Raw genomic sequence first — 27019 nt, forward strand, 5'->3', positions numbered from 1 at the left:
GAAGTCCCCAGACAGAACTACAACACACACAAACAAATACTGACAGCGCATTAAAAACAAAGTGATGGAAGAAGCATTGACTGAACAAACATACAAATTTAAGACGTAGCTAAATGTATTTTAAGACCTGAAATGGAAAATCTGGACTTTTTAAGGCTTAAAGTTGAGATCAGTAAATTTGAGACTAGACAAATTTAAGATCCTGCAGAAACTTTTTGTATTCTTCTCATTTGTACTGAAAACGTCCCAAAGCTGACGTGCTGCACATCTTCATTAAAGATCCCGTGGATTGGTTATCTGTGGTAGCAGGGTGAGGTTTTGGTGGAACAGATTAGCTGAAGGAGCAGTGCCAGATGAGGTTGATTAGAGCAGATGTGAGGCAATATCTAATCAATCTCTCCCTGTTTATATGCAGGAGTGTGCTGGAACCCTGGAGATTGTCCTGGACGGAGGGTGCACAGAGGACGTCTGTTAGAGGGCTTTTACTGCATGGCGTAATATTTTATAGCGTAGTGTGTCCACGCAGCTCTGTTAGCTTCACACCTGATCGGTGCACAGTGTACTGGTTTGTGAATGTGGAGTGGCTGGAGGCCAATTAAGACACAACTGTCTGCTAGAGTTGAGGACTAAGGGAAACCACAAAATGCTGCAGTGAAAGTTTGAAAGCGGTCCAAATTTTTCCGTTAAACACAGCACAGGTTTGATAGTTTTGACCAATGCAGAGGAGGGAACGCTGACAGATTCAAAGGTCAAGTTCCGTACAAAATCAATCTCATAAAGCTGCGATCAGAAAACATTTCAGGTGATGCAAGATCGCGGCATCCTTCTTTGGGTGGATTTGCAGGAGGATCAGGATGCTTCGGTAATGACCCCCATGGGGACACTCTTGGCGTTTGAAACAAACCAACAAACCCTCATCTGCAGACTCAATAACGCTGCCGCCTTCGTCGATGCACTCAGAGGCAGGCCACACAATCCGGGCCGCGCCGGTCAATATTTCGCCTTTAGCAGAGCTCAGCAGACTCTGGGTCTAACCACAGAGAGAGCCGTTTATTCAGTGGGGCCTTGGAGTACAATAACTGTTATTGATATCCCTTCCTGCTGTTGCATCCTCATAAATCATTCACTGTTTACAGCTATTCAGAATGGATAGTGAGGGGGAGCTATACAGAATGTGAAAAAAGCAGGAAGCCTCACTGTAGCAGCAGCATACATTACAACATAATCTGAGAGAGGTGTTAAAAGAGCAAAACGACAGCATTTTCTGCGACAGATATCATTACGATCCTCTCTGATCACAACCCATAACATTCGATTTGCCATTATACCTCCACTGAGGGGAATATCTGGCTTATTATGTGAGTATAAAAGGGAACAATTTGACAGTAATAGCGAGTTTTTGAATCTTTCCAATCCTGCCTCCCTTTCTTCTCATCCTGCACAGAGCAGAAATGCTCGCCGTGAGTCCTGTCTGCGTGCATGTGTGTAAATTCTAGGGCAGTCTGCAGATGTTTCCCACTGCTGCTTTCCGTAATTCAAAGGAAAATTATTCTGGCTGTCAGAAAACAAACCTTTGAACAAAAACGAACGTGACGTCAGGAGCACAAACCAAGATAAAACAACTGGAAACAGAATAGTCACCTCTTGCTGTCATCCCGAACTGCATCGATGTGACTCATTGAATACACATTACAAGTTATTTAAACACAAGGTCATCTTTGCATAATATCTACAACTTACGTCAGATTATTTGCCTGCAAGCAAGCTGCACAGACACTGCAGTTTAAGCAAAAACGGCAATAATTCAGAGAGGGGATCTTCTGCACAATCTTGTACAAATAGGACATGCTGCATGAAGCGTATGCTCAAATAATGTTATCAGTTTTTGTCGTGGCAAAGGATTTATAGCAGTATCAGATTAGTTTATTTCATCACTGAAGATATAAGTGATCAATTTACACTGATTTTAATTGATGGAGCAGAAAATCTGAATTGATTTTGCACCAAAGAAAAAAAATCTACAACAAATTCTAAAAGCATGCTGCCACACTTAAAAAAAACAAAACACTACAGTCACCTTCACAGGTCATCAAATTGCCAGGAAACATTAGTATTTTCACTCCTACTACTTAGTTTTCTGTATCCTGTTTTTTTTAACAATAAAAGTAAAACATCCGACAATATCTTGTTCAATCAGACCTTTCGCATTTCACTTGAGGGTACAAGCCTTTAATGGACCTCTTTAAGTCCACTTAAAGCTTGGCTTGTACGCACACTCAAACTTGGAGAGGCAGATAAAAATATTGTGCTTTGAAAGGGCAGGTTTCCTTCTGACCTGCCCTTTGAAATTATTCCGTGTTCGCATTCTGCTGCAAACAAGGAGCGACTTTGCTTTTTGCCAACACTCAACATGACTCGGAATGACAGGAGTAAAAGTTGGTATCTTTATGAGTTTAAATTTAAAACCGAAAATTCCCAAACCTGAAACTAGCAGACAAACGAGTACAACATGTAAGAAAGTGTTTTTGCATCTGCAGACGACATTTAGCCAGGACTTTGTTTATGTGAAGTGGGCACAAAATTAATTACCAAGAAGATGGAAAAAGAATGTGAGATACTGTTAAAGGTCAGGCAAGAACTGAGCAAATACAAATTACAAGACATAAAATGAGGTTATTTACTGTAAACAACATTATTTCTTATTCAAAACAGCCTAAACATTATTACATTTGTTATAAATGTATAAATGGTGTTTATGAATACCATAATCATGGTATCTCACCATAAAGTAGCTGCTTGTCTTATCGTGTTATCCTCTTTTCTTCCTCTACTCTTTCTATGCCTCACCATTAAATAGGACCCACCCCAGCAGAAAACTCTCAATGTTTTCGTCCAACTAATACGAAAACCCATAAAGGAAAGTCTAATGAGCGCCAGGTTCAACTACCAGCAGCTTGACACCGATGCAGTGCTGGGACCATGCATGAAACATGAAAACCACCAACACTGAGGGGGAATGTACGTGAGAGAATAACAAGTGGGATGTGGTTCAAAAACAGACACTGACAGTGAGCTGAGATGAAATGCGGTCTTGAGATTCAGTTATTAAACAGGAGCACATAAAATATACCACAGCGCACGAACTGGAGATTATTCACTCAGATCTTGATATATGCATTTTTTTTTCTTTTAGAAAGTTTCTAGAAAACTATCTCACCCTGCCTTTCCTGCATGACTTTGTGACAGCGAAGCTGCATTTTAGAAGATTGTAGTGGTATCAATTAAAATGTCAGGGTTTCAAACAAATAAAGAGACAAACTAGAAAATTAAGACATGATCAAATACATATCAGATACTTCTGAATACAGCAAACGTGGTAAAGGACAGACTTTTGATGCAGCGTGTCGTACCTCTGGGTGTCCAGCAGGTCCTTGGGTCTGATGATGGCCTTGATGAGGGCATCTGGTCGCACTGACTTCTGCGGCGAAGTTTTGGGGCTGGAGTCCGACTCTCCGCTCTCCTCGTCCCCCATGGCTTTGACGTAGCTGCTGCTCCGCATCCGACGACAAGGAATCTCATCATCCTTCCCACCGCCAGGGTAGCCCCCCCACTCGTCCTGGGGTACCTGTTGAGTGGAATATCGGAAAACACACAGAGGTTGGTTTGTGTTTTAACCCCCTTCTGCCGAAGCAGTATGACCTCTAATGGTCACCTTGACCGAAATGCAACATCTTGCACAGTAACTTGTTGAAAAACACAAATATACTTTCTTGATAAGCCAATGCTAATTAAAACCTTGACACAGCTTCAACAGATGCTCCACATGTACAATTTAATCTAGTTTGGCCAGAGTACAAAGAGCCAAAAAGTTTGACTGAAATGCTTTTGTAAAACGAGCTGCTCTTTTAATCATAATTTCCGTTGGAAGACTGTCAGATCTGCGTCAAAGGTGCCATCTTTGCTCACTCTGTTGTAGCCATCACACCTGCCATCAACACAAGCCAGGCAGGATCCGTGTTGCAATTTTCTTCCACTCTTTAAAGCGGGTAATTAAAAATCCAGCCGTAAGCATCACCATTATCCCATTTCAGAGAGTGAACGGGGAGTCCCACTTACACTTGCTGCCCGTCTTCATTTGGAAGTGAATATTTCACGCGGCACAAACAATATAAAGCTACTCTTAAATTTTAAATGTGAGCAGAGAGCCAACATCTTGCATACACGCAGAGCAGAACTAGCAACTTGGATATTAACATTTTTATTGTTGGAATTAATTTCAAGCAGGGCACAATTTATTACTAACAAAGAGTGGTAAGAATACAGATAATATGAAGCAAAATTACTTTCTGAGTCATGATTGTACACCAAAGGAACAATGTGAGATTTTAATAGTACATCCCATTACACCACACATAGTAATGTTATTATAGAATTTTAATAGCTTTCTATAATGAGGATGGTGGTAGAGCTTATTAAAATCTGGGGGACTAACTTCCAACAGTATAATGGACCAACGCTGTTTGTTTGCAATGTCATTGCACACAAAACCCCCGTCACTCTTGATATGTATCACTTTTTTGTCTTCCTCACACATTATTTTTTCATTAAACACAGCAAGTGAGTTGATTATAGAAACAGCTGAGTCAAGATCGGAGGTTTTCTCACAAAAACGGCTCAAGAAGACACACAAACATGTCGATTTTCACACAAATGCACTCCTGCTGATTGTCCTCAAAGCTTGGCTTGCTCGCACAATCATAAAATATGACATTGTCAGTAATCATTAAATTTAGTGAGATAGTTGAAGTCTTCCCTGATGCTATATTCATTCATCACTTTAACATCCTGGCCCTAAGCTCAAATTCCTCTGCCTCGATATTTTATTAAGAGAAATCTGAGCCTTGTTCATTGGTCTTTGAACCATAAAAAGGGTTTTAAATTTTGCAAACCACTATCGATAAAGTTAAATATTGAACAAATGTGTTACACTCATAATGATGACGTGTTTTCCCTGGCCGTCAGTGACTAACTCGCTGTTCGCAAGTTCACAGTGAACTGGGCGCCAGCAGAGCGTCACTGGCAAATGTCAGGAAGAGATAGGCTGCATCTAAATGTCACTAATGTGTCAGACACATTTATGCAAACTGAGATCTGATTAGCATTTAAAAGCAAATGAAAACAGAGCTGATCCTTTATAATATCAGGTTACTAAAGATGAAAGCATTTAAGCATCTTTTATACAAGAAAAACAACAACAAAACAAGCTTCAAGCTTTGACAGAAAATGGCTTTACCCTGACATTATTTCTCAGTAACATTAATTTCCCAGCATTAATGCGTTCCCTTCCACAGCCGTGAAAGGGAACGCATCAAATCAAATCAAAACTTTAATTCAATAATAGCTTTATCAAGGAAAAAAAGTATTTTAATGACAGAAAATGTTGAATCAAAACCTTTGTTGATAGTTGCATTATATTTATTTAAAAGCTACAAAGGAAGAACAAGTGATTGATAAAATCTACAACCCAGAAAATCTAGAAACTGGGAACTAATGTTTTGAAAAGTGGCACTGATTAAGCACACGCAACATGGAGTGAGACATTTACAGAGCAAATGTCAAAGATAAAAATATACCCAAGGACAAAAGGACATTCTGCAAACATGCGTGGCTCAATCAAACTTACTTTTATTCCAAACATGCGCTCACATGCATTAGGACCTAAGCCCGAACTGACACTAATAAGAGTCATTCATCTCCGCTCCTCGGACAGGGGTGCACCATCTACTGAATAGAGTGGATGGGTTAATTAAGTCTTGGAGGGGTTTGATATTTTTAGACATCTAATTAATGAAGGGAACGCCAGCGGACAGGCGCAAGCTGCGGCGAGATTTGTTTAATTTGGATTCGCTGATAAACCGCGGAGATTGCGGGGTGTCTCCCTGCGAAGACGGCAACAAAAAGAGACTGTGGGCACCGGAGTCAGTTTGTGCTGACTCTGTGAAAACACACACATCATCCAACGATTCGAGCAAGAGCTGAAAAATATATTAATAGAAAGTTTCTAAAATCTTTTGAAGTTTTCATTTATTACATGCCCTCAGTGTAATTCTGTAACTTGACTGTAGCTCACCTGTCAGTGTAACTGAAGTCATGGAAATAAACTATTAAAAAAAAAGTTGGCTTTAAAGCAAAACAAAGAAACGAAGAACAAAAGGTCATCATGGTACAGTGGTGAAATGGAAGTTTTCTCACAAAAAAAAGCATGTTAAGATCCTGTAGATTATGTTTGCCAGAAGCCATCTAAATTACTCCCATACCATGGAGCTTCATCACATTGTGCCGACTGAGAAATATTCTGTGACGGAGACAAGATGGATGAAGAAACCCTGCACAAAAACCTTTTGTCCTCCAGACACCAAGCTGAGGTAAAGAGTTAAATTTAATCTAAACAGCAACCTAAACAATACCAACCAAATGAAAAGGAACCAAATCCGAAAGGGTTATGAAAATGGCTTTGCACTCACATTCCTAATGCAACCTGGCTGAGCAAGAAGAACGAGCCAAGTTGTGGGATTATTCCAAAAAAGACGCAATGCTGCCGTTGCTGCCAAAGGCTTTTTAATCAAGCACTAACCCTGAATATATCTGTAAGTGTGATATTTCTCTACATATTTCAACATTATTTCAATAAATTCAGAAAACATTCAAACAACTATGTTATTGGAGAATAGTGTGAAAAATAACTTAAAATGAGTGTGAAAAACAACAGCAATTAGATTCTCTAAAGACTGGTTATTAAAAAAAAAATCTATCAGCACGTTCCACAGTTTTGTTAATCTGCTGCTCATCTCAATCAAAAGATCTGACTAAAAGATTTACTTCACAAACAAGACTGCAAATTTTAGGAAAACTTCTGTTTTTTTGAACAGGTAAATGTCCTTTTCTGTTCAGCAAAGGCTTAAAGCGTCGAGTGAACATGAGTTGAGGGAAGTGTGTAAAAATCAACACTGCCAGTGTGAAACCTCTTATGTAAAGCTGCACTTCCACAAAAACAAAAGCTTTGTTTCTTTTAGTTAGCTGGATAACTAAAAGAAATAAAATGAATAAAAATGATTGATAAAATGTGTGTAATTAGCTGTTTTACATAGAAATCCAGTTAAAAGCAGAATTCAATAAATGAGATGGCTGACTTTCATTTTATTTTGAAGGGGATGCCTTCACCAACTTTACATGACATGACTGCAACTTTAGCTGTGTGCCCCTTAGCATCACTGAAACATCAGCTCACAATGACTGGGACAGTACTGTATGTGTTGGACGGTGTTTCTGCCTCGGAGAATGGAGCCTGGGTTGTGCGGTGATGCAATGTGAGTCTTAACCAGAGCTCCTACACTGGATCAGTACATTTCATTGAATAACTCCATGCCTCTATAGGAACGTAATGTGAAAACGACAGAGACAGAGGGGGCGTGACGAGTAGAAAGATGACGAAATGGTTGAGGAGGAAATGCTGAAGAGTGGGAGTTTCAGTCATCGGTAATCCAACTTCCTCAGACTTCAATAAGACTGCACCGGCACACTGGATTTGGTGTTTTTTTTCCCTCTTTTTCCTTTACTGTCTAAACACTTAAAGCAGATCAAACACTCACTCATCATCTCTCTTGTTCCTCTTTCATACATTAACACACACAACTGAATTTAGAGATCTGAATCTTGTCATGTTTACTGACATTTTACCTCCTCAGATGTTCACATGAAAAGAAACAGTCGTTCAAACAGTCCACAGTCATCTTCATATCTTTATTCTAGTTTAGTTTTTTTCACGCTCAGTTATTGGTGCTAACACAAACACGTACAGGCGTAATGGGCCGGGAGTTCCTCCTTCTATTTTAATGACAGTGTTCTACCAGACTAACATCGTCATGCACACCATGAATCAAGTCAGGACATCTGGAGGACATCTGCAGACAGTGTCACACACACCTTCTGATAACATTTATTAAACCTCACAGGATGCTCCATTCACTGGGAGTCATGTAGGGAATAACATCCAAATACTTCCAAAAGAATATCAAAGCAAGTCATGAAACCAGCGTGTAATTTCAACACAGCTTGGTTTGGTGCGATCTATAGAAATATTAAATCTTGTTACATCCGTGCCATTGTTCATCCTTGTCAAGCTCTGGAGTCAATTTGCTGACAATGGCGGGTCGTCAGCTTATCATAATGAAAGCTGGCACAGGTGCTTACCCCTGCATCTTCCTTTAGCTGACATCAGCCCTCATCTCCTCCTGCGTCCTGAAGACCTCAGCACCACCCATGGGGTTCTTTCATTGCAGTTGTTTCTTGTCTGCACACATTATTAATCTTCATTTTGACAAAAATTGTCAAACTTATTTTGTGTGTAAACGAGCTGTGTTGTTGCCACATCTACTAATTCATTTAAGAACAGTCCATATTAACTGCTACATCCAAATTTATCCCCACATTAGATCATCAAGTAGCAAAAATAACTAAATTTCTCATATTATGTAGTGCTGAAACAGCATTGTGCAATAAGTTTATTAGAGATATTATGCACAAGATACTCTATAAATGCATCTATGTACAAATAGGATATAAATCTGAGGACAAATAAATTAAGTGGTATAAAATCTAAATTTGGAATTACTGAACTTGAAACTTTCACAGAGATCAAACTAAGATCTAAGGTTTCGGATAATGATTCAACTTGCAAATGTTATATTTTAAGATATCCTAATGCTGCTAAAGCTACAATTATTGCTTTTAAACCCCTTGAGGGTTAGGATGTTAATATAAACTATCATTATTATTGACTTAAAAGAGGAGTAGTGCGCAGAAAAATGGTTTTGTACAAGAGTGTGAACAACAACTAACTTTTAAATAATTAAATTGTGTCACAGTCTGTGTTTGTTTATGATCTCAGTTGTATTTTGGCTGCCCTTAGTTTGGATTTCCTTGGATTACTATGAGTCTAAGTATTTCGGTTATTTAAAAAGGTTCTTGTTTTTTGTTTGCCTTTACTGCCACAAGATGTCCTCCATCGTCCTCGTTTCCAGCTCCTCACACCTGTATGCCATCAGTAATCAGCACACCTGCTGTTACTCACTGATCACTGAGTTGAGTGTATACGTCATCTTTGCTCTGAGCTCGTTTGTTACCAGCCATGTATTTTGCCAGTTTGCCTGGTTTTTTATTTACCTTAATAAAGTTTACTAAAAATCTCACTGAGATCTAGAACCTGCCTACTTTGTGACTGCATTTGGGTCCTTTCAAGAAACACTAGGTGTAACTATAATGAGCTTTTTGGAGTTTTGACATTTTTACTTTTTGTCACTTTTATACTTTTCTATCACCAGCTGCCTTTAAAGGTGGGTGATCATGTAATAGCCTGTGTTTGTCTGTGTGTGCAGATGTTTGTTTGTCTGTCTTTTAGCAAAATACCTCATGAAGAAGTGAACACATTTTAATGAAAGTAGTCTATAACTCTGCTGACTTTACAAATATTAAGCTCAAAATCTGGTGTGGCAGTAGCTGAGAGTCATTCAATGCACATATTCTGAGGGTTAATAGTTTATGTGAGATCTTTGTTTAAAACTATAACATCCAAGGTGGTGGGAAATATGCGTTTTTCAATGAATGCTAATTTTTATTTACAAAAAGTTTACAGATGGACAAATCCCAAAGTCTCCCATTTACATTTACTTTTCCTACAGTGTCTAAAATGCCTCATGGTCCAGAATTTTCTTCCAGAATATGATGACAATAACATGTAAAATATTTCTTTACTTTCTAGCTGGTGTCTTATTTGACAAACATAAAAAAATTAAAGCTGCCTATGCCTTTATTTCATGATAATTCAGAGGACCAGTCAGAGAAGAGGGGCGTAAGTACACTAAAAGCACTTCATTAAAATCTGAAAATGAGAATTTAGTTTGCAAACAATAAACTATAAACTAACAATAAACTAACATAACATATGCTGCCATTTTTTTCGGATAAATCCCATGGCCTTGTTTGTAAGTAGGAATTCCTTGACAAAACTTTTAGGGAACCCCCGCATACGTGCATCACAGTGCCAGCTTTGTTTTTGATCCTTAGCACTTTCCTTTTGTCGTTCAATCAGCAGGCTGTGTGCCTCTGAAGCTTCACCTTTGGCAAGCCAACATTGCAGTTAATTGGCTTCTTAAATTATGCCGCAATGCCCTATCTCAGCAAAACTATCAAAGGCTAATCCTGCCTTTGTACTGCACTACTCTGTGCAGGCAGAAAAACACCCAGACTCGCAGGGCGAGGAGATGTCTTTAAAACACAGTTCTTTTGTTCTGAAGTTTTGCTCTCAGCCTATAGAAGCTGGAAAATTACAGCTCTTACATAAAGACATATACATCAACATCAAAAAAACATTTTTTAATAAAAAAAGGGGAATAGTTTTCTTGTTAGGCACAAACTGGAGGTAATTTGTGGTAAAACTGCCCGATGTCCTGTTCCAAAACTTCAGAAAAGCTAGTCTCTCTGTGTGCAGTCGCACCCTTTCACAACATTTCAGAAGTTTTTTCATTTTATCTGTCATCAGCCAAGGACGCAAACAAGGTGACTAGCACATCATCAAACCATCTGGTGTGCAATAAAAAGAAACAACACTTCCTCGCATCCTCCCTCACTCACACGTGAACAGGCAGTCTGCACGCACATCCTCTGAACTGACTTTGTTGACACAGTTCAGACACTTGTGGGTAATCCCGGTGCAACAGCAGCAGGAAGTGAACACAGCTCAATGTGACCCCTTAGTTTGTGCAAATCATGGCTCCTGAACATTGGTTCCATCTCCGTCCCTGACTGCTGCCGGTGGATAGCAATAAAAGTGTCTGAAAGCACCAAAAGCAGACATCTCATTTGCTTCATTTCTAGTCTTTTGTGCTTCCTGTATCGCAGCGGCACAAACTTCAGCAGTATGCCTCTCTACCTCGGCGCTCCTTTAATACATCTATTCTGAAAGGTCCCTGAGAGGGCATTGATTCTCATCCGGGGAGGAAAAATGTGTCCCACCCTTTGCGGATTGGATTGATAACGCTGAGCTAAATATAGGCCTGCGGCGAGGAGCAGGAACGGAGGTTATTTTTAGAAATGTTTATAGTGCTGCAACTTGGACAATACTTCAGCTGAATGACCAAATGGGAAGAGGGAAGATAGGTTTGGGAGCACCAATACGGCAACTCTCTTCTGGAAATATGACTTCACTCACTGTGATTACTACAAATTGAAGTGGATAAGTGCAGTGCCTGAAGTTTAAAAATATGCCTGTCAAAGTTACATGACTTTCTTTTGATGCAAACTCAGACTGAGTGCTTCTTTTGGATCCGTTGGCTAATTTGAGTAATGTATCGGCTCTCTGTTTATGAAAGTGTGTAAACTATATACCATACTGTCTCCTATCAGTATTGAGTCTCTTTGTCTTACTTTCCAATTCCAGTAAAGTGCCCACTTCATTTTGGATGCGGGCAGTATTTATATGATGCTCTCAGATATTTGCATCTTTACTTTTACAGAATGTATTTTTTTTCTTTTTTAGATTTAAAATTTAGGGTTTAGAAGTATGCTTTTTTTGTTCATATACTCATCAGCATGCACATATAATCTATTAAATGCTTCTATTAAAAATGCTGACTCATTCTGCATTGATTTCCTGCAGTGCTGTGAGGTCTCCTGCAGAACCCACATAGAGTCTGAGGAAAACACTAAACTTTTTCCTGAAGTAAAACCTATGTAAAAACAAATGTGAACAAAAAGGTGAAAATCTACACTGATCTCTGTTTTTTTTACTCTCATTCTGCCAACTCTTCCCTTCTGGCAAAGCTCATTTACAGAGTTAATTGATTTGTCCTGCTGTGCTCGTTATTTCTACTGGCAGCCACATGCTGAGCCATAGGACATGCTCACATTGTAACATCCAGAGCAGTGACAAATACAGACTTTTGGATCAATCACAATCCAGCTGAAATTAGCTGCCATTTGTCCTTGTCTATTGACTCATCTCCAAAAAGGTAGTGATTTTCAGAGCACACGTTTGTTTTCTTTATATCTGTCTTTAAAAGAAAAAACAAATGTAAAGTGATAATTAATGCAGTGACAGAGAGATAAATCATCTGTTATTTCCTCAGCTGATTGTCAAAAGCAAGGCAGTGCAGTCATATTTAGGTGGAAAACATAAAATGCATCAAGAAAATAGAAAGTCAAAAGACCTAAGAAGAAAACAGAATAAAAAAAAAACAAGACCAAAAAAAGAAAAGCACCCATTTAACAGATATATGAAAATACAATGTCATTTGACATATGTATTTTTAATGTTTTACAATATATTTGTAAAACAATGTTTTATTAGTTTAATTTATTATTTATTAATTTGCTTTTTGCTGTATTTTTTCCTCCCTTTTTTTTTCTTCTTTTAACTCTGATCCATTGTGTTTCTGTTTAGAACATCAGAGATACAATAGATATACCACTACCAAAACTGCCATTTTATTTATTAATCTTTTTTAACAGTCCCTCTACAACCCGTCCATACATCAGTGCAGTTTAATGGTAATTATCAATCTGCCGGGCGGCATCAAAGTACATTCTGCCTCAAGATTATAAAGTAATAAAATAGCACCTGTAATTTTTGTCTGAAACACGTTCATCCTAATACATGCTACTGCTCTCTAAGTGGTATGGTAAAAAAAAAGGCCAACCTTACCTGAAGATAGTGGCATGGCCTCAGGTTGGATTTAAGGTCAGTGGGTGTCATGGGCTTCTCCAGGTTGAGTGAGGACTTCCTGTAGGCCTCCTTGGCTTGGCTGACTGTTAGTGTTGACCAGGAGCTCCTTTTCATAAACTTGCCCTCCGGTGCCATGCTAATGTTCTCACAGGCTGAACACTTGACATCGTTGTTACTCTTAGATGTCTTTAGTGAGAGATCCCCGGCCAGGTGGCTGTGAACTGAATCAGGATAACAGTGGCTGATGTGGTCCACAGGATGCCGCGACATGATGCTCGGTGTTCTGTACGTGCTGTCGCTATCGAGATTGTCATCCGAGCTCCACCATCCTCCGGAGCGCTGCTTTCCACCGCTGTCAGACTTGCGGTCTTTGCTCTTGCTGCGTTTGCTGTGTTTGTGGTGGCCTTGGTGGTGGTGATGGTGGTGGTGTGAGCTGTCCCTGTGCGAGTCGCTTTTGGTACCGTTCATCTTGGAAGATCCTTCCAGGGAGTGTGACTTTGTAAAAAGTTTTTGTACAGAGTGAACTAGGTGACGAATCCGCCCGGGGCTTTCATTGCGCTGCTCTGTAGTGGTAGTTGTGGTAGAGGTGCGCTGGTACTGCAACGTGTGGAAGCCGTCCCGGTGCAGCGGCATCTGCTTTTCAAACTGATCCAAGAGATTTGCTGGGATTCGGTTCATTTTGCCACTGCCACCATGTGAGGATGAGCCGCCGTCGTCTCGGGAGTCTCTTCCACCAGATGTGTTTCCACCGCTGTCTCTTGAAGAGCTGCCATAATGCATGCGAGGGAAAGTGCTGCTAGATATGGAGTGGTCGGTGGCTGATAGGGACACCGGCATCATCATGCACTCGGAGTGGATGGAGCTCCGTGGGGAACAGCGGTGGTGACTCTCGAGGACACAGCTCTCAGTGGGACTGAGGAGGTAGGAGGGCGACCGTGGGTCACCATGGTGGAGATGGTGGTCTAGGGAATGGTCACATTCGACCAGGCCGCAGGCGTGAGGCGAGGTGGGCGACGTGAGCTGGAGGTGGGCAGGGCGACCACCAGAGAGACCCTTCATGTTCCTGGGCGGAGGGGAGTAACTGTCCTCATCGAAGTACCGCGAGGGTGTCCATGAATACTGCTGGTCTGTGAAAGAAAGAAACACACACACAAAGAGGAAATTACAAAAAGCATTTTCCCAGAAGAGAAAGCTATTTCAAACCTAATGATGACAAAAAAAAAACACTTGTACCACCTAACATACTTTTTGGACATTATGCTTCACTCTCACTCACTTCAACTACACAATATCAACATAAAAGCCCCAAACTGTTGACATGAAATCCAAAAACTGCAGCGTCCAAATCTTAGTGCTCCTATTTTTGCTACTTCAAATCATGTCTGGAGTGGCATTATTCTGCAGGGAGAGGGGTGAAAAAAAAGTAGAGAATGTATACAAAGGAAGGACAGGCGACAGGTAGAAGCCTGCATTGCCATTTATCCAATGCAAAGTGAAATAATAGCCTATCACTCTGTGGTGCTGGTGTCATCCGTCAAAGCCCTGAGCAGTGCGCTGTGAGGCAAACAGCCAGATAGGAGTCCTTGGGAGGTGATCACCAAATGCACCCTTCCTCTCTGTTACTCGACTAGTTTTCAATTAAAGCACAATTCTGTGTGATCAGTCATCGAGGGCAAACATTCCAGCTTCAAATTCCAATACATTTAGTGAAATTAGAGAAAAAAGTTAACGTTATGTTTCACCATTATCTCCTCCCTCTCTGATTTCAGTGTCCTTGAGTCAAGATAATGCGGGTTTAAGCGAAGCCCTGCATCATGAACATAATAAAAAAAAGTCATAGCGAGTCAAAAAATGACTTATTGGTTTTAACCTTTATGATTTTACATAGAAAGTGGTGAAAAGCATGCCAGTAAAATCTCTACTTTACAAGCTGCCAGCTACAGAAGCTAATGAATGTTTACTAAGTTTAGTTACGAGACTACAAAACATTATTTAACTATGTAAAATGAAAAATGTCTTAAAATATGAACTGCTCTCCGTCAGCAGGATTTCTCATTACTTAGCTCTCCACCAGAAGGGGAATATTTTGCTAGAAAAACTCACCCAAGTCTCATTTGAAACTTTTCTGTGCCCAGTTTTGCAAAATGGGAAACAAACAGAAAAAACAAAGAAACTAAGCTAAGCTCACTTGCCTTTTAAAGATGTGTCTCATAAAGGCGACCACTCAAGCCGTAACCTCATAAACTGAAGGAGAGTTTTTATGAGCCACAGCGGAAGGAGTGGACAGAGCAGGAGAGCAGTTTTAGACAAAACTGCAGCACTTTCAGTATCGACAACCCACTGAATCCTACAGATATGTTCATAAACCTAATTATGATACTCTGACATGTTAATTATTATTTAATAGATCAGTTGGACCTTAATGACCACCTCAACTGTGATTATTCTGGCACTTAAATGAGCAATTGTGTCAGAGTCAGTGAGTAGAAAATCAGCGGAAGCTAAGTTCCTGAAAGCTGACTCCTTCCTTTTGACTAAATTATATTTGACTGGTTCAGAGGATATTACTGCTGGGATGTTCCTCCAAATTAAGGCCACAGAACAACTTCTTGTATCAAAAGACTGCCTGAAAATCAAAAAGAAAGTCTGAACTTGACCTTAATCTGATTCTCTTTAATTGAGCCAATGCTTTGCTCTATTTCTTTTTCTTTCAGCTGTACCAGAGGCATGTTTTATGTGTTTTATAACACATTCAGTCTTTGAACTGCATGATGTTGGCATTAATAATATCAATAATAATAATAATAATAATAATCATTTTATTTAAAAAGCGCCTTTCAGGACACCCAAGAACACCTATAAGAATAGGCGAATCAGAGGACAATGTGCGAAAATACAGTTGAAAAGAAGCAGACATAAGTAACAGCAGAATTAAAACAGATGAAATTAAGAAGAATAGGCTAATCTAAAGAGATGATTTTTCAGAGCAGTCATGAACGCAGGGAGAGAGGTAGTGTTTCTTAGGTCAGATGGTAGAGAGTTCCAGAGGAGAGGTGCAGAGCAGGAGAAAGCCCTGCTCCCCATCATGGAGAGGCGGGCAGAGGGTACTTGGAGATTTAAGGAGGAAGAGGATCGGAGAGAACGGGAGGGGATGGAGATGTGTACAATGTCAGACATATAAGGTGGGGCAAGATGGTGGATAGCTTTGAACGTGAGAAGCAGAATTTTAAAGGTGATGCGTGATTTGACTGGGAGCCAATGGAGCTGTTGCAGGACTGGGGTGATGTGGTTATGGGAGGAGGTCAGAGTGATGACACGTGTAGCCGAGTTCTGCACCATCTGAAGCTTATGGAGGGATTTGTTGGGGAGGCCAAGAAGAAGAGAATTACAGTAGTCAATCTGTGAATAATAGTACAAGAAATAAAAGTTACCTTGTTCTGATTTGAAAAAAAAAATCTGATTTGTCACATTCAGACTGTCATTAAAAAAAAAAAAAAACAGATTTGAGTCACTTTTGCCTGCAGTGTGAATTTAGCCTAATTTAAGTGTCCATAACAACAAATTTTCACTGACTTTGCCTCAAGGTGTCAACCAGCAATTTTAACACATTAAGTGGGACCACCACGTAGTGCGGCGCTGAGAGGCTGCAGACGTTTCAGCCATTTCTTTCAGACCAAACTAACCTCAATCTTTTGTCAGCAGGCACCACTTGCTGCATCTGAATGAATGGCACAGGCTGAGGTCAACATAACCGGAACATTTATGCATTGCATCATCTAGTTTTGAAAATGGCAAGGAGGCAGCAAACATTACAGTAAAAGCTTCGCTGTGATATGAAAGTTTCAGATTTGCGTCGCTGTGGATTCAAGGTTTTCCTCTCGATTATATTGTCAACAGCTCTGGGAGCGTCTTCGCATCAAAATCTCTGTTAAATCATCCAAAAAGTTTTCTCAACTGGGAGCGAAACGTGACGAGGCTCAAGAGGTTCATTTTCATCTTTTTAAATTGGATAAAATGCATTCAAAGTTATTTTTTAATGCAGTCTAAGATCTCAACCCCTGCGGTGCTCTTCTGCCGCTGTCGTCCTCCATCTGTTGAGATGAAAACAAATTCTTGTGTTTACCCGTCTTCTATGAGGATGCCTACTTGGCAGCCTGATGTAAAATTAATTCAAAGCACTCTAAGCTTGTAGGAAGGGGGCTAGGATGAGACATCCTCTTGAGATCTCTCAAGAGGGATGAGTTTTCCAAAGGTGCAGCAAACTAAACTTAAAACTTCTACCAAAAATCTTACTAATGAATGTATTTAAAACAGGTAAACCACTTGAACTGGCAAAAAGATGACGGTGCATTATTAATTTATATGTTGCTACATTCCTATCTGATGTTAAGTCACCGTCTTACTCCAAGGCATTTCTTTGACGTCTGGCTGTCCTCTGACACACAGGGAGCTGCACCGAATAAATTATCTACCTCCAGAGTTGTGGCACTTCCCAGGGTTATATATGACAGATGACAGACTCATCCACCTTCTTCCTCTTTCTTTCTCTCTTTTTTTTTTACCCCCATCTCTTCCACAGCTGCTGCAGATTCTGATATTATAAGGGGGGAGGGGGAGGGGGGGGGAAGTATGTCTTGTAAAACATTTCAGATGTTGTTTAATATTTGTATGAGACATGTTGAGGGGAAGCAGCTTTCTCAGAGTGTGGATCAGCCTGATGAGTTCTGAGCAAACAAAAGAGACCAGTATGAGTGACATGGGCATGTTGGTTTTTTGTCCTGATACCAGCACCTGTCATCTTGTTGGTCTCTTCCAGGTAATGGTGCCAAATTCTTAGACAGACTTCAAGGACAGATGGTGTAATTTTGAGATCTAATGGCAGTTCAGTGTCAGCACAAGATGCAGCAACACGGATGAATCACTGTTTTTTTCTCTGAATTTAATGGGGGATGAACAAACTGATTGTGCAGACGAAAATAAATGTTTGGTGTTGTCTTTATGTTAAAGGCTAATAATTCACCAGAGACACTAACCTTTTCACTGTAAACAAAAACATGCCCCGAAGGAATAAACCAAAAACCAGTTCAATGCATGGATTCGGCACTCATCCAATCATGTCACGGACTAACACCTGAACCAACACCAGCTCCACGACGTTTTGAAAGTCCACAGGGCTAAACCGTGATAAACGCACCTTTTACCTGGCACGAGTTGTGCAGGAGACAGAGCCAGAGGAAGAGGCTCATTCATTAAGAGCCTCTGTTTTGTTCTGCTGCTTCGCTCACATGCAGAATGCAAGTAAAGGTCGTTTTGCTCCTCTTAACACATTAGCATTTAAATAGCATTATATCTTCACTGAGTATCACTGACAGCTCCCACTCTTCCCTTGGCTGAGGCTCTAACTGGAGCTGAAAACAAAGTTAAAAGATAATAAAGCGCTGCACCAGACTGAGAGATCAAAGGCATGCGACCTTCAGACTTGGCAGCGGTAGCATCGCGCCTGACCGCGACGCCGCGGCGCTGTTTAAGAGAGAATTAAGCTGAAGGTAAATGTGAGTCCCAACTTTGAGGCAACACCTGAGAAACAGCCTTTTAGGGTTTGCATCAGCAAAAGACTCTTATTTTTAGGTTTTCTGGCACCAAAGTGTTTCAGTTTTTTTTATGTGGCTGATTCCTGATTTTAAATAAACATCAGTGCAATAACAATGAGCGAATACAGATACATTCTTTAGCATTATGAAGAGTATTTACCTGTAGCTTTAAAATGCACATCAAAACTACAATCTACATAGATTAGACCAGCACAATGGGTACCTAATGCTTATGCACAGCTACTCCACTTTTTGAGTCAAGACATTGCCTAATGCTGAACTAACAGTAAACTATTTTATTGTCATTAAATCAGATGCTAACTTGCAGCCTTCAAAGTGGGTTAACCAGTCTTAGAAGATGTATTTTCATATTTTTTCCTAATCAAAATAACAATACCATGGTTTAAAATGCAACAACTCTGTTACTAATGACTCTCACGTATTTGAACTAGATGTAATAAATGTGTGCATAACAGCAGAACTACACACGTCACACAGTTCACCATCTAAATCCTGAAGCCACTGATTCACTTTTACCTTCCCTGTTTCTTTGGGAAATTAACATAAAACGACTGCAAATTTAAATTTAGTTTTCGTTTTTGGCTATGCAGCAATACTTGGGTATAATGTAGTAGCTCCTAATTTCAATTTAGCACCTCCATTTTTTGGGAATCTGTTTTCACCCAAAAGTAGGCTTGGGATGTGAAGCTGCTCTAATCTACAGAAAGTAAAATCAGTTTTAATAGGTCTGCAAGTTCACTACAAATATGCATGCTTAACATTTGAAGACTATAGTTCAATCTAAAAAATTGGGAAAACAGCCTTAGACTTCTACTAATAGTGATAAAAATCTCATTTAAAACATCTGTGTGTTTTTTTTTGTTTTGTTTTGTTTTGTTTGTATCAATTTTTCAATTGCCCAATGATGCAGATTCTCCTCTGTTTTTTATTTCTGATCATCAGTGAAAGCCAACAGTGTCTCAAAGCCATCGGGCACCTTAGTGATGTCTTGAGCAACGACTTGAGAAGAAATCAGCTGACAAATCTGTCTAGCAAACCTGTCAGCTTCTGGCAGCCCATCAGCCGAAGGCTCAGACACATGTCTCTGGCAGATATCCTCGTCACTTGTCCATCCAGGTGAGCGCTCAGAGCAAATCGTGTGTGCATGAATATAACCTAAACTCACCTTTAAGCATTTGTTGCTGATGCAATATTAAACTAACTAAAACGTTAACGGGGAGGTACTCTGTTGTCAGGGACAGTTTTCCTCACCGAATGTTTGTCTCTGAGCGAAATAACCAAAATGCGAGGAGGAAATCTATCTTTTTGCAGCTGCTGCTATGACTGACACCAAAAGCTGGGATTTGAGGACAAAAGGTTAGTTTTACCACAATGTGTTGGTACTATAGGGTTACACACTCTTACACAGTTGGGGAGGATAACTCCACTTGAATCACACTGGGAATGTATGCTATGATTTGAAATCTGTCATTCACAATGAAATAAGGATCATATTATTCTAATAAGAGCAAACATTTGGCCTAATATTCCACTGCATAAAGCTTGCATGTCTGAACATAAGCTGTATAAAGGAAATAGAGATCCTGCTATTGACAGGAATTTGGCCCCGCATCCATAATGCATTCAGACCTCTTCTCCACACTACTCCCACACAGCAGTGCTGTAGCCTCTTGTGGCTCCTGTTGCACCAAGCCCAATGTGGTAATGTTTACACACCTGAGAGGGCTGTTTAGATGTGAAAAACGGCGGCAGGAGAGACAAAGTGCTCCCATTCCCATCCTTCCTTGGCAATCAAGGCCTACGCCTCACCATCTTTCTTACAGCAGGTTGGAAGTTTGCCTGAGCGTGTAAAGGGATGGATTATAGCAGAGAGAAGCTACTGGGGTTCTATAAACAGCGGTGCTCAAGGGAAGACCGTTTGTGTGTGGTCATATATTCACTGAGCGTCTTGTTAGATAACATAGACAGTTAAATTATTCAGATAAGAAAGTAAACAGGAGCTCTAGCAGCGGATATGCATATTCCCGTCCATCAACCTCCACACTAATCTCTTCAAAAATGGTTAGACTATTGGCAGACTGTCGCTATAAGCCTGAAATGACTACTTTTCTTCTTTAACACCCAATTTCACCTACAGTGAGGAAAGCTGAATGCTGCCATATTGAAGTATTTAGCTGCGGAGAGATTATAGTAGCCAGATAAAGAGAAGCTGCTGAATGTCTGAATACTTATCGTGAGTCAGCTAATGATGAAGTGTGTTATCTGTGCTGCGCTCAGCGCTCCTCCTCGGCTTCCTTTTTCTCTGCCAGTCAAAGTGGGGATGGAACAATGGGTGACAGAAAGAAATTTAACAAAGTGTCAGGATCAGGAGTCTTTGTTCTCCCCAGAATGACAAGATTCAGGGCTTTTGTGCTTCAGGAGTTTTTGGTTTTCTCTTACATTTCCGGAATGTAATGCCAAAATTCAAAATAAGGCATATCTCGTATTCGGGGTGGTAATTTCATCCCACACGACATCGCATCGTTCCTTATTTAACCAACAATCTCCTCAAGCCTAATTCTTTCAAAGTCCTCTTTTCAATCACAGCCAGCACATAAATACAAAAAAAAAAGAAAAAAAAAGCAAGCCCCCCCTACGCAAACTCTTATAAAGTGTGGCTGATAGGAAGGGTTTGCATTTACATGGCGCAACTGTAAATCCAGCAAAACAATCCAGCTATGAATAAATCATGCTGAATGTGAAATTCTGCCGCAGGAAAAGCCCCATGAGTGTGTGTGAGCGAGAAAGAGAGAGAAAGTCCCATCTTATGCAACAACCACGACCGCATTCCCAGGCATCTTGTTAGAGGATGCCTCAGAACTGCTGTTGCTGTAGCAACGCACTCTGAAGTTCACATCTTCTGCTGTCTTTGCAGCATCCGAGGACTTCAGGGGGAAAACAGAGATAATCCGACACCGTCACATTGCAAGGATGACACAGAAATACACACCCAAGTCAAAGGTAGCCTGTTTCAAATGCATATCGAATGTTTTTAAAGTGGAAGTCAGCAGTAGGTTAATCACTGCATCTGCTTTCTTGCTTCCTGAAAGACAAGAAGGTCTGCTCTCATTCTGAGAGATGTCCTATCACAAAACTGATTTTAAAAACCCTAGAGGATCCTCACAGGCATCCACAGTCCTCAGCCTGAAGAAGACAATTGAAATCCTTTTCCCCACTAATGTGATTTTCCTCTCTGCAGATTACAGAGGCCTCATAAGAGAAGGGTGGGGGCCGGACATAATGATTTTTCTCCTTTTTTTTTTTTTTTTTTGTGGAGATGGCGACGATACTGACAGTCCAGCTCTTGTTCATCTTTTTTTATTCATCCAAAGTCAGCTGACACACGAGAGGCAAAAAGTCAATCAAAGACTTGCTGTGATGTTCATCTGAGCACAATCAGAGGAGAAAAATCAGATATACAGACAACATTTCAAAATAAATAACCAGCGGAGTTCAATGCACCAACAGGAACAACTGAAACGCACCCACATCTTGATTTATATGGCGGAAGGTTGCATGTCGCTCTGGGGAGTGGAAGCAAACCCAGGCACATCTGACAGTAAATGTAATTAGTTTAAGTACTCATCCCAGTGTTTTACTAGACTAATTTCATAGCAGCGAAATGGAGAAAGAGCTTTTGACAATGCCCTGGACTCTAAACGCATCATACAAAAATCCTATCTGCAACCAGGGGGAGCAGCCAAACAGGAGGAAGAACCACTCCATGTTGTTGTGATGAGCTTGTTTACAGATGTGCTGCCTCTATTATCACTAATGTGAAGGTGCATTATGTGTTTTTATTGCTATTAAAGCGTTCAACTCTACTCTGCTGAGAAGGTTAAACGTTAATTACTTAAAGCTCCACTTTAGACATGTTTTCAAGTGCATAAAAATAGTCTCCTATGGCAAATATTTTTTTTTTTTTTTTATCAGAGCTGAAAAAACCTCCACACTGTCTCCCATTTACTACTATACTGATTGGGCAAAGATGAGTTTGCCTAAAAAGAAAATAGAAGGGACCCACATGCTCAATAAAACCCTGCATCTGTCCACAGAAACCACAGATCAAATTTAGGAGGAAACGCTGGAGCTTCAGTAAACCCAGACAGGATTTTCAAAATTATTATTATTATTTCTTTTAACTTGGGCTTTGTAAATGCATTACCTGTTCGAGTATCATGAAAACACATAGACTTGTTTAAATTGTCCATCCATCCACTTTCTTCACCCACTTATCCGTGCCTATCTTCAGTGGTTATTGAGTGAGAGGCGGGGTCCACCCTGGAAAGGTAGCCACTCCATCACAGGGTCACATAAAGACAACCACCTATTCACTCTAGGTCACTCACACACATATATAGTGACAACTTAGAGTCGCCAGTTAACCTAACATGCATGCTTTTTGGTCTGTTTGAGGAAACTAGAGTGTACAGAGAAAACCCCTCCTGCACAAATAAAAGTATCCATAGCAATAAAAAACATCCTCCATAAAAAAATCAGAGATTTCCAGTAAAAGGGCCAGATTAGATCCAACGTTTTACTTTATAAAACTGCTTTTTTTACTTGTCAAAGATGTCTTCCTTTTGATTTTAGGTGTTAAGTTTAGCCTCATGTGAATTTTAAACTATGGCAGTTGGACAGGCAGAATGCCGATGCATGTTGTTGTATCTTGTTCAGCCCAAACACTTGATCGAACAGTTCCTCAATCATGCCCTTGTGTCTCCTGGTTTTCTCTGAAGTCGTACCCGTGGAATCATCGGTTCGAGATATTTAAATTTTTCTGTCCAGAGTGAGTTGAGAACAAGATGAGAACAAGATGAAAACAAGCTCAAGCATACAATCAGTCATAAACAGCTTTGTTCAGCAGCACGAATGACAGATGAAAAAGTCGCGCAGATAACAGTCAGACTGGTGACACAATAACAGTCTGAATCCAGAGAAAACTGCAGCAACATTTCCAGGATGTTTTAAAAAAGTCTGAGCAATCTATGCGTTGTAGTTTATGCTGTGTAGTCATACCAATTATTGATTTGACATTTGCCTTCTGCCCTTCAAATCAGCCCTATTGATAAATCGGCAGAGCTGATGCCCGCCCCTTTATGTTCCATATGACAGCTATACACGTCTCATTTATAGAATGATGTGGACATGTACACTACAATCACTTTAATTGTAAACATCAGTGCAAAAGCACTGTTTGGCTGCAGGCTGGTTTTCATCTGCTTCCCCAGGCAGTCACTAAAAACACATGATTCTAGTAATAATTCAATGAAGACAGGGGGCTGATTGAGTCGGCCCCCTAAGATCCATCAGGAGGAGCTGTAATGGGATGAACAGAGACATGGAAAACACGGATAATGGCTTTGAGAGAAGCCAGACTGGAAAGGACTGCTGTTTGACGCTGGGGTGAGGAAGACTGAAGGAAATGCGCAGGAGCAGCGAAAACACATCGACAGCAGGTGTTCCAATTGATTGATGACGAGCCAACCTCGCAGCCCATTTTCAGCTGATATCCCTACTTCACGCTATTTTTATTCTCACCCCCAGGGGTCTCCTGGCAGCCTCCGCTACTGAATCTTGTCAACAAGCCATTTTTTTTTGAATCTCTGTGAGGTGAGCTGGAGTAATTCATCATGTCAGACTGACTAACACACATGTAGTAATGCGTGGGAATCTGTGTGTTGTCGGCTGAAGAGTGGCAGGCATACTGCAGGTGTAAGAAGAGGGCTGAAAGACAGGTGGTCATTCAGAAACAGCCGAGTAAGGTTTTCTCAGAAACACTCAGTCTGTAAAGCTAATAGTCATCACAATACAGTTTGACTTAAAAGTAAAGTATCAATAATCTCCTTTAGTGGAACTCAACATATAGTTTTCTAGTAAAAAAATAACACATTCTCAGGTCAAAATAAAACATTGAGCTCCTACCAGGAATACTTAGATTTACATACTGTCTGGAAATCTAAAAAGCCAAGGACTTCTCTCAAGCTCAACGTTACTCTGAAGGCAATTTCTGAACTAACTGCCTCCGAAGCAAACCCCTTTAAAATGTAATCACTAACACAAAGACATCCCTCTATCCACCCACTCCATCGAGACTCTACAAGCATCCCTCTTCATTTATTGCCTCCAAGCCTGGAGCCGGAGGTTGCTTGGAAACAAATCTGAAGCGCGCCACAACCAGGACCGGAGTGCTACCCTTCGCCCGAAGCTGCATACAGTTTGTGGCGAGATGTGACAGTCACATCAGCCAGTAACGGTGACCCAGTTCCAGCGCCTGAAGCTCAGAAGTCTGCAGTTCTAGAAAATATACTGTGATAGGCTGGCATAAAACGTCATATCTCAAAGGCTCGCTTCCTCTTCCTTCCGTTGCCTAAATTTGGGCACATCCTGTTGGGTCTTCCTGACTGTTTAAAATGTGTTCTTGTAATGATTATCAAAACTACCATCACAATATGGACTTTACAAATTATAAATAACAGAATTAAGCATCTATCAACCTGGTATTTGGTAACTTGGATGATTTTTCTGAGGATTTAAATTCAATTCAGTTAAGTTATGTAGCACTAATTAACAAAAAAAAGTCATCACAGGGCACTATACAACAAAAATAATAAGTCCAAATTCAGTTTAAAACAGATCCAAGTTGAAACAGAAAACAGTTGGACCTTAAAGCACTGACAAAAGTCACATTAATCAATAAAAAAGAAGAAAAACAAACAGCACTAAAAACATTGATTCCATTTCTAAACTTTACAGCAACCCTTCCAATCCCAATGTGAATTATTTTATATGCAACACTCCTCTTCTGTCTTTTTCATAAAATGCTGTGACAAAATATTCTTCTGTGTAATCATTTTGTACTCAGTAGAACTAAAAACAAAGAAAACTGCGCCTGAGGACACAAAGTATTAAAAAAAAATTTATGATTATTTCACATTTGGCCATGAGGCAGAGTTGTTTTTGCTGGCTTTCTCTGTCTTGGTTCAAAAATCCTTTTATCCTGTTTTTTCTTGTTTTTTATCTTTTGGTTCCAAAGTGGATTTACATTTTTCTATAATTTAACAAAAATTAAATTGGTTGGAAATGACAGATGAATTAATTAAAATCTTAGTTTACATGGCACTCAAGGGCTGTCTACATGGGAACAGATTTTGTAAATACGCAAATGTTTTTGATTGTTTTGGCCTTGCAAACACATAGAAAAAACACTTTAAGAGCCCCAAGATGGTAGTTTTTTAAATTAGGTTCCAGAGTAAAAAAAACAAAAAACAAAAAAACAAAAACTTTAATAGCTACTTTTGAGTTTTTGTAGAAATGCAAAAAATATTTATTTTATTAATTGATGTCATAGCCCCATCTCTAATTTTATCTACAACCTGGGAGCGCCCTTGTTTTCTTGTTGTGTTTACATTTCTATAAACAGTGTTGTGTTCACAAGGCTATTTTAAGAAACGATAAAAAGACAATTTAGTAAAAAGTGTGTTTACTTGTGGACAAAGAATCTGCTGAAAATCAGATCGTTAAAGCAATAGTTCACTTCTTTTGAAATGTAATTTTGTGAAAGGTTACAAATAAGTAATATTTTACAGTAAATAGAAATACACCTTAATTCTGCCCAGACGAGCTAATTACTAATCCAAACAAAGATTACAATCTTGCAGTCTTAAAACAACTCCAAACTAAACAGTTTTATGGTGCTTAATGCAAACAATATTTTATAAACCATTAAACTGGGGTCAGTTTTGAATTACGCAGTTATTTACATGGAAATCTGTGGTTACTGTGTGCAAATAGCAGAAGCAGCAGCTAGTTGTAGTCATTTTGACACAACCTGAAACACTTCTAACAGAAATATAATATTTCTGACCATTGTGTAAAAGTTTAGAAAATAGCATTTATATGAACCACTAGGACGTTTTTTTTTAATTTAAGTTCTTTTTACACAGCAGCAATCCACTTTAGTCATGGCTGTGGTCAGATAACGTTAGCTTGTCAATCTGATCAGAACCAAACTTTGTTTTTCCAAAAAGGACATTATTTTTAAATTGCTATTTACAACAGGTACAAAAAAATAATGGTTTAGATTCCTCAATGACTGATATCCTTACTCTCATATTTGTATTCAACAGCGTACACCCTGTAAGGTAATAACCTCCTTGTTGCATCCTTGTTTGTCTTTTAATTCTTGTTCTTCAGGTTTAATTAATTAAAAAAAAAACTCCAATAGTGTAAACAGGCTACAAATAAGTGAACACTCAACAGTTAGTTCATGGGCCCTGAGAATCCCTATTGAAGCAGAAACAAAACTGTTTCAGGAGCCGGTCTAACCACGTGGGCGCTTTTTTTTCTTCCTTTTATCGCGTTGTGTTCTTTGTCAGAGAGATTACACAAGTCTAGGAGAACATGAATTACAAAGTGTTCAATATTTGCAGGAGTGACTCAGAATCAACAAACTGTTGCGCTTAGGGAAATGTCTGTGAGAGTATGTGATCCTACTGTAAATGAGAACAGGTGCAGTTCTGCCTCGCGGTGTTTTTGTGTTGGAAAAAAAAAACAAAACCCGACAGCCTATAGGAGCAGAGCACGAGCA

At 39.8% G+C, this 27019-nt stretch overlaps 1 protein-coding gene across 7 annotated transcripts in view; it reads right to left on the reverse strand.

Annotated features, from left to right (window-relative positions):
• dlgap2a (discs, large (Drosophila) homolog-associated protein 2a) overlaps positions 1-27019 on the reverse strand; it is a 142056-nt gene that overhangs the window by 39389 nt on the left and 75648 nt on the right. For all 7 annotated transcript variants that reach the window (XM_025005828.2, XM_025005827.2, XM_025005825.2 and 4 more), the window contains 2 exons: positions 12758-13905; positions 3411-3625 (listed from right to left, as the gene is read on the reverse strand). In XM_025005828.2, the coding sequence (XP_024861596.1) occupies positions 3411-3625; positions 12758-13905 (1363 nt within the window). The remainder of the gene's footprint in view (positions 1-3410; positions 3626-12757; positions 13906-27019) is intronic.

This window comes from Kryptolebias marmoratus, linkage group LG10, assembly GCF_001649575.2.
Source record: "Kryptolebias marmoratus isolate JLee-2015 linkage group LG10, ASM164957v2, whole genome shotgun sequence".
Lineage (NCBI taxonomy): Eukaryota > Metazoa > Chordata > Actinopteri > Cyprinodontiformes > Rivulidae > Kryptolebias > Kryptolebias marmoratus.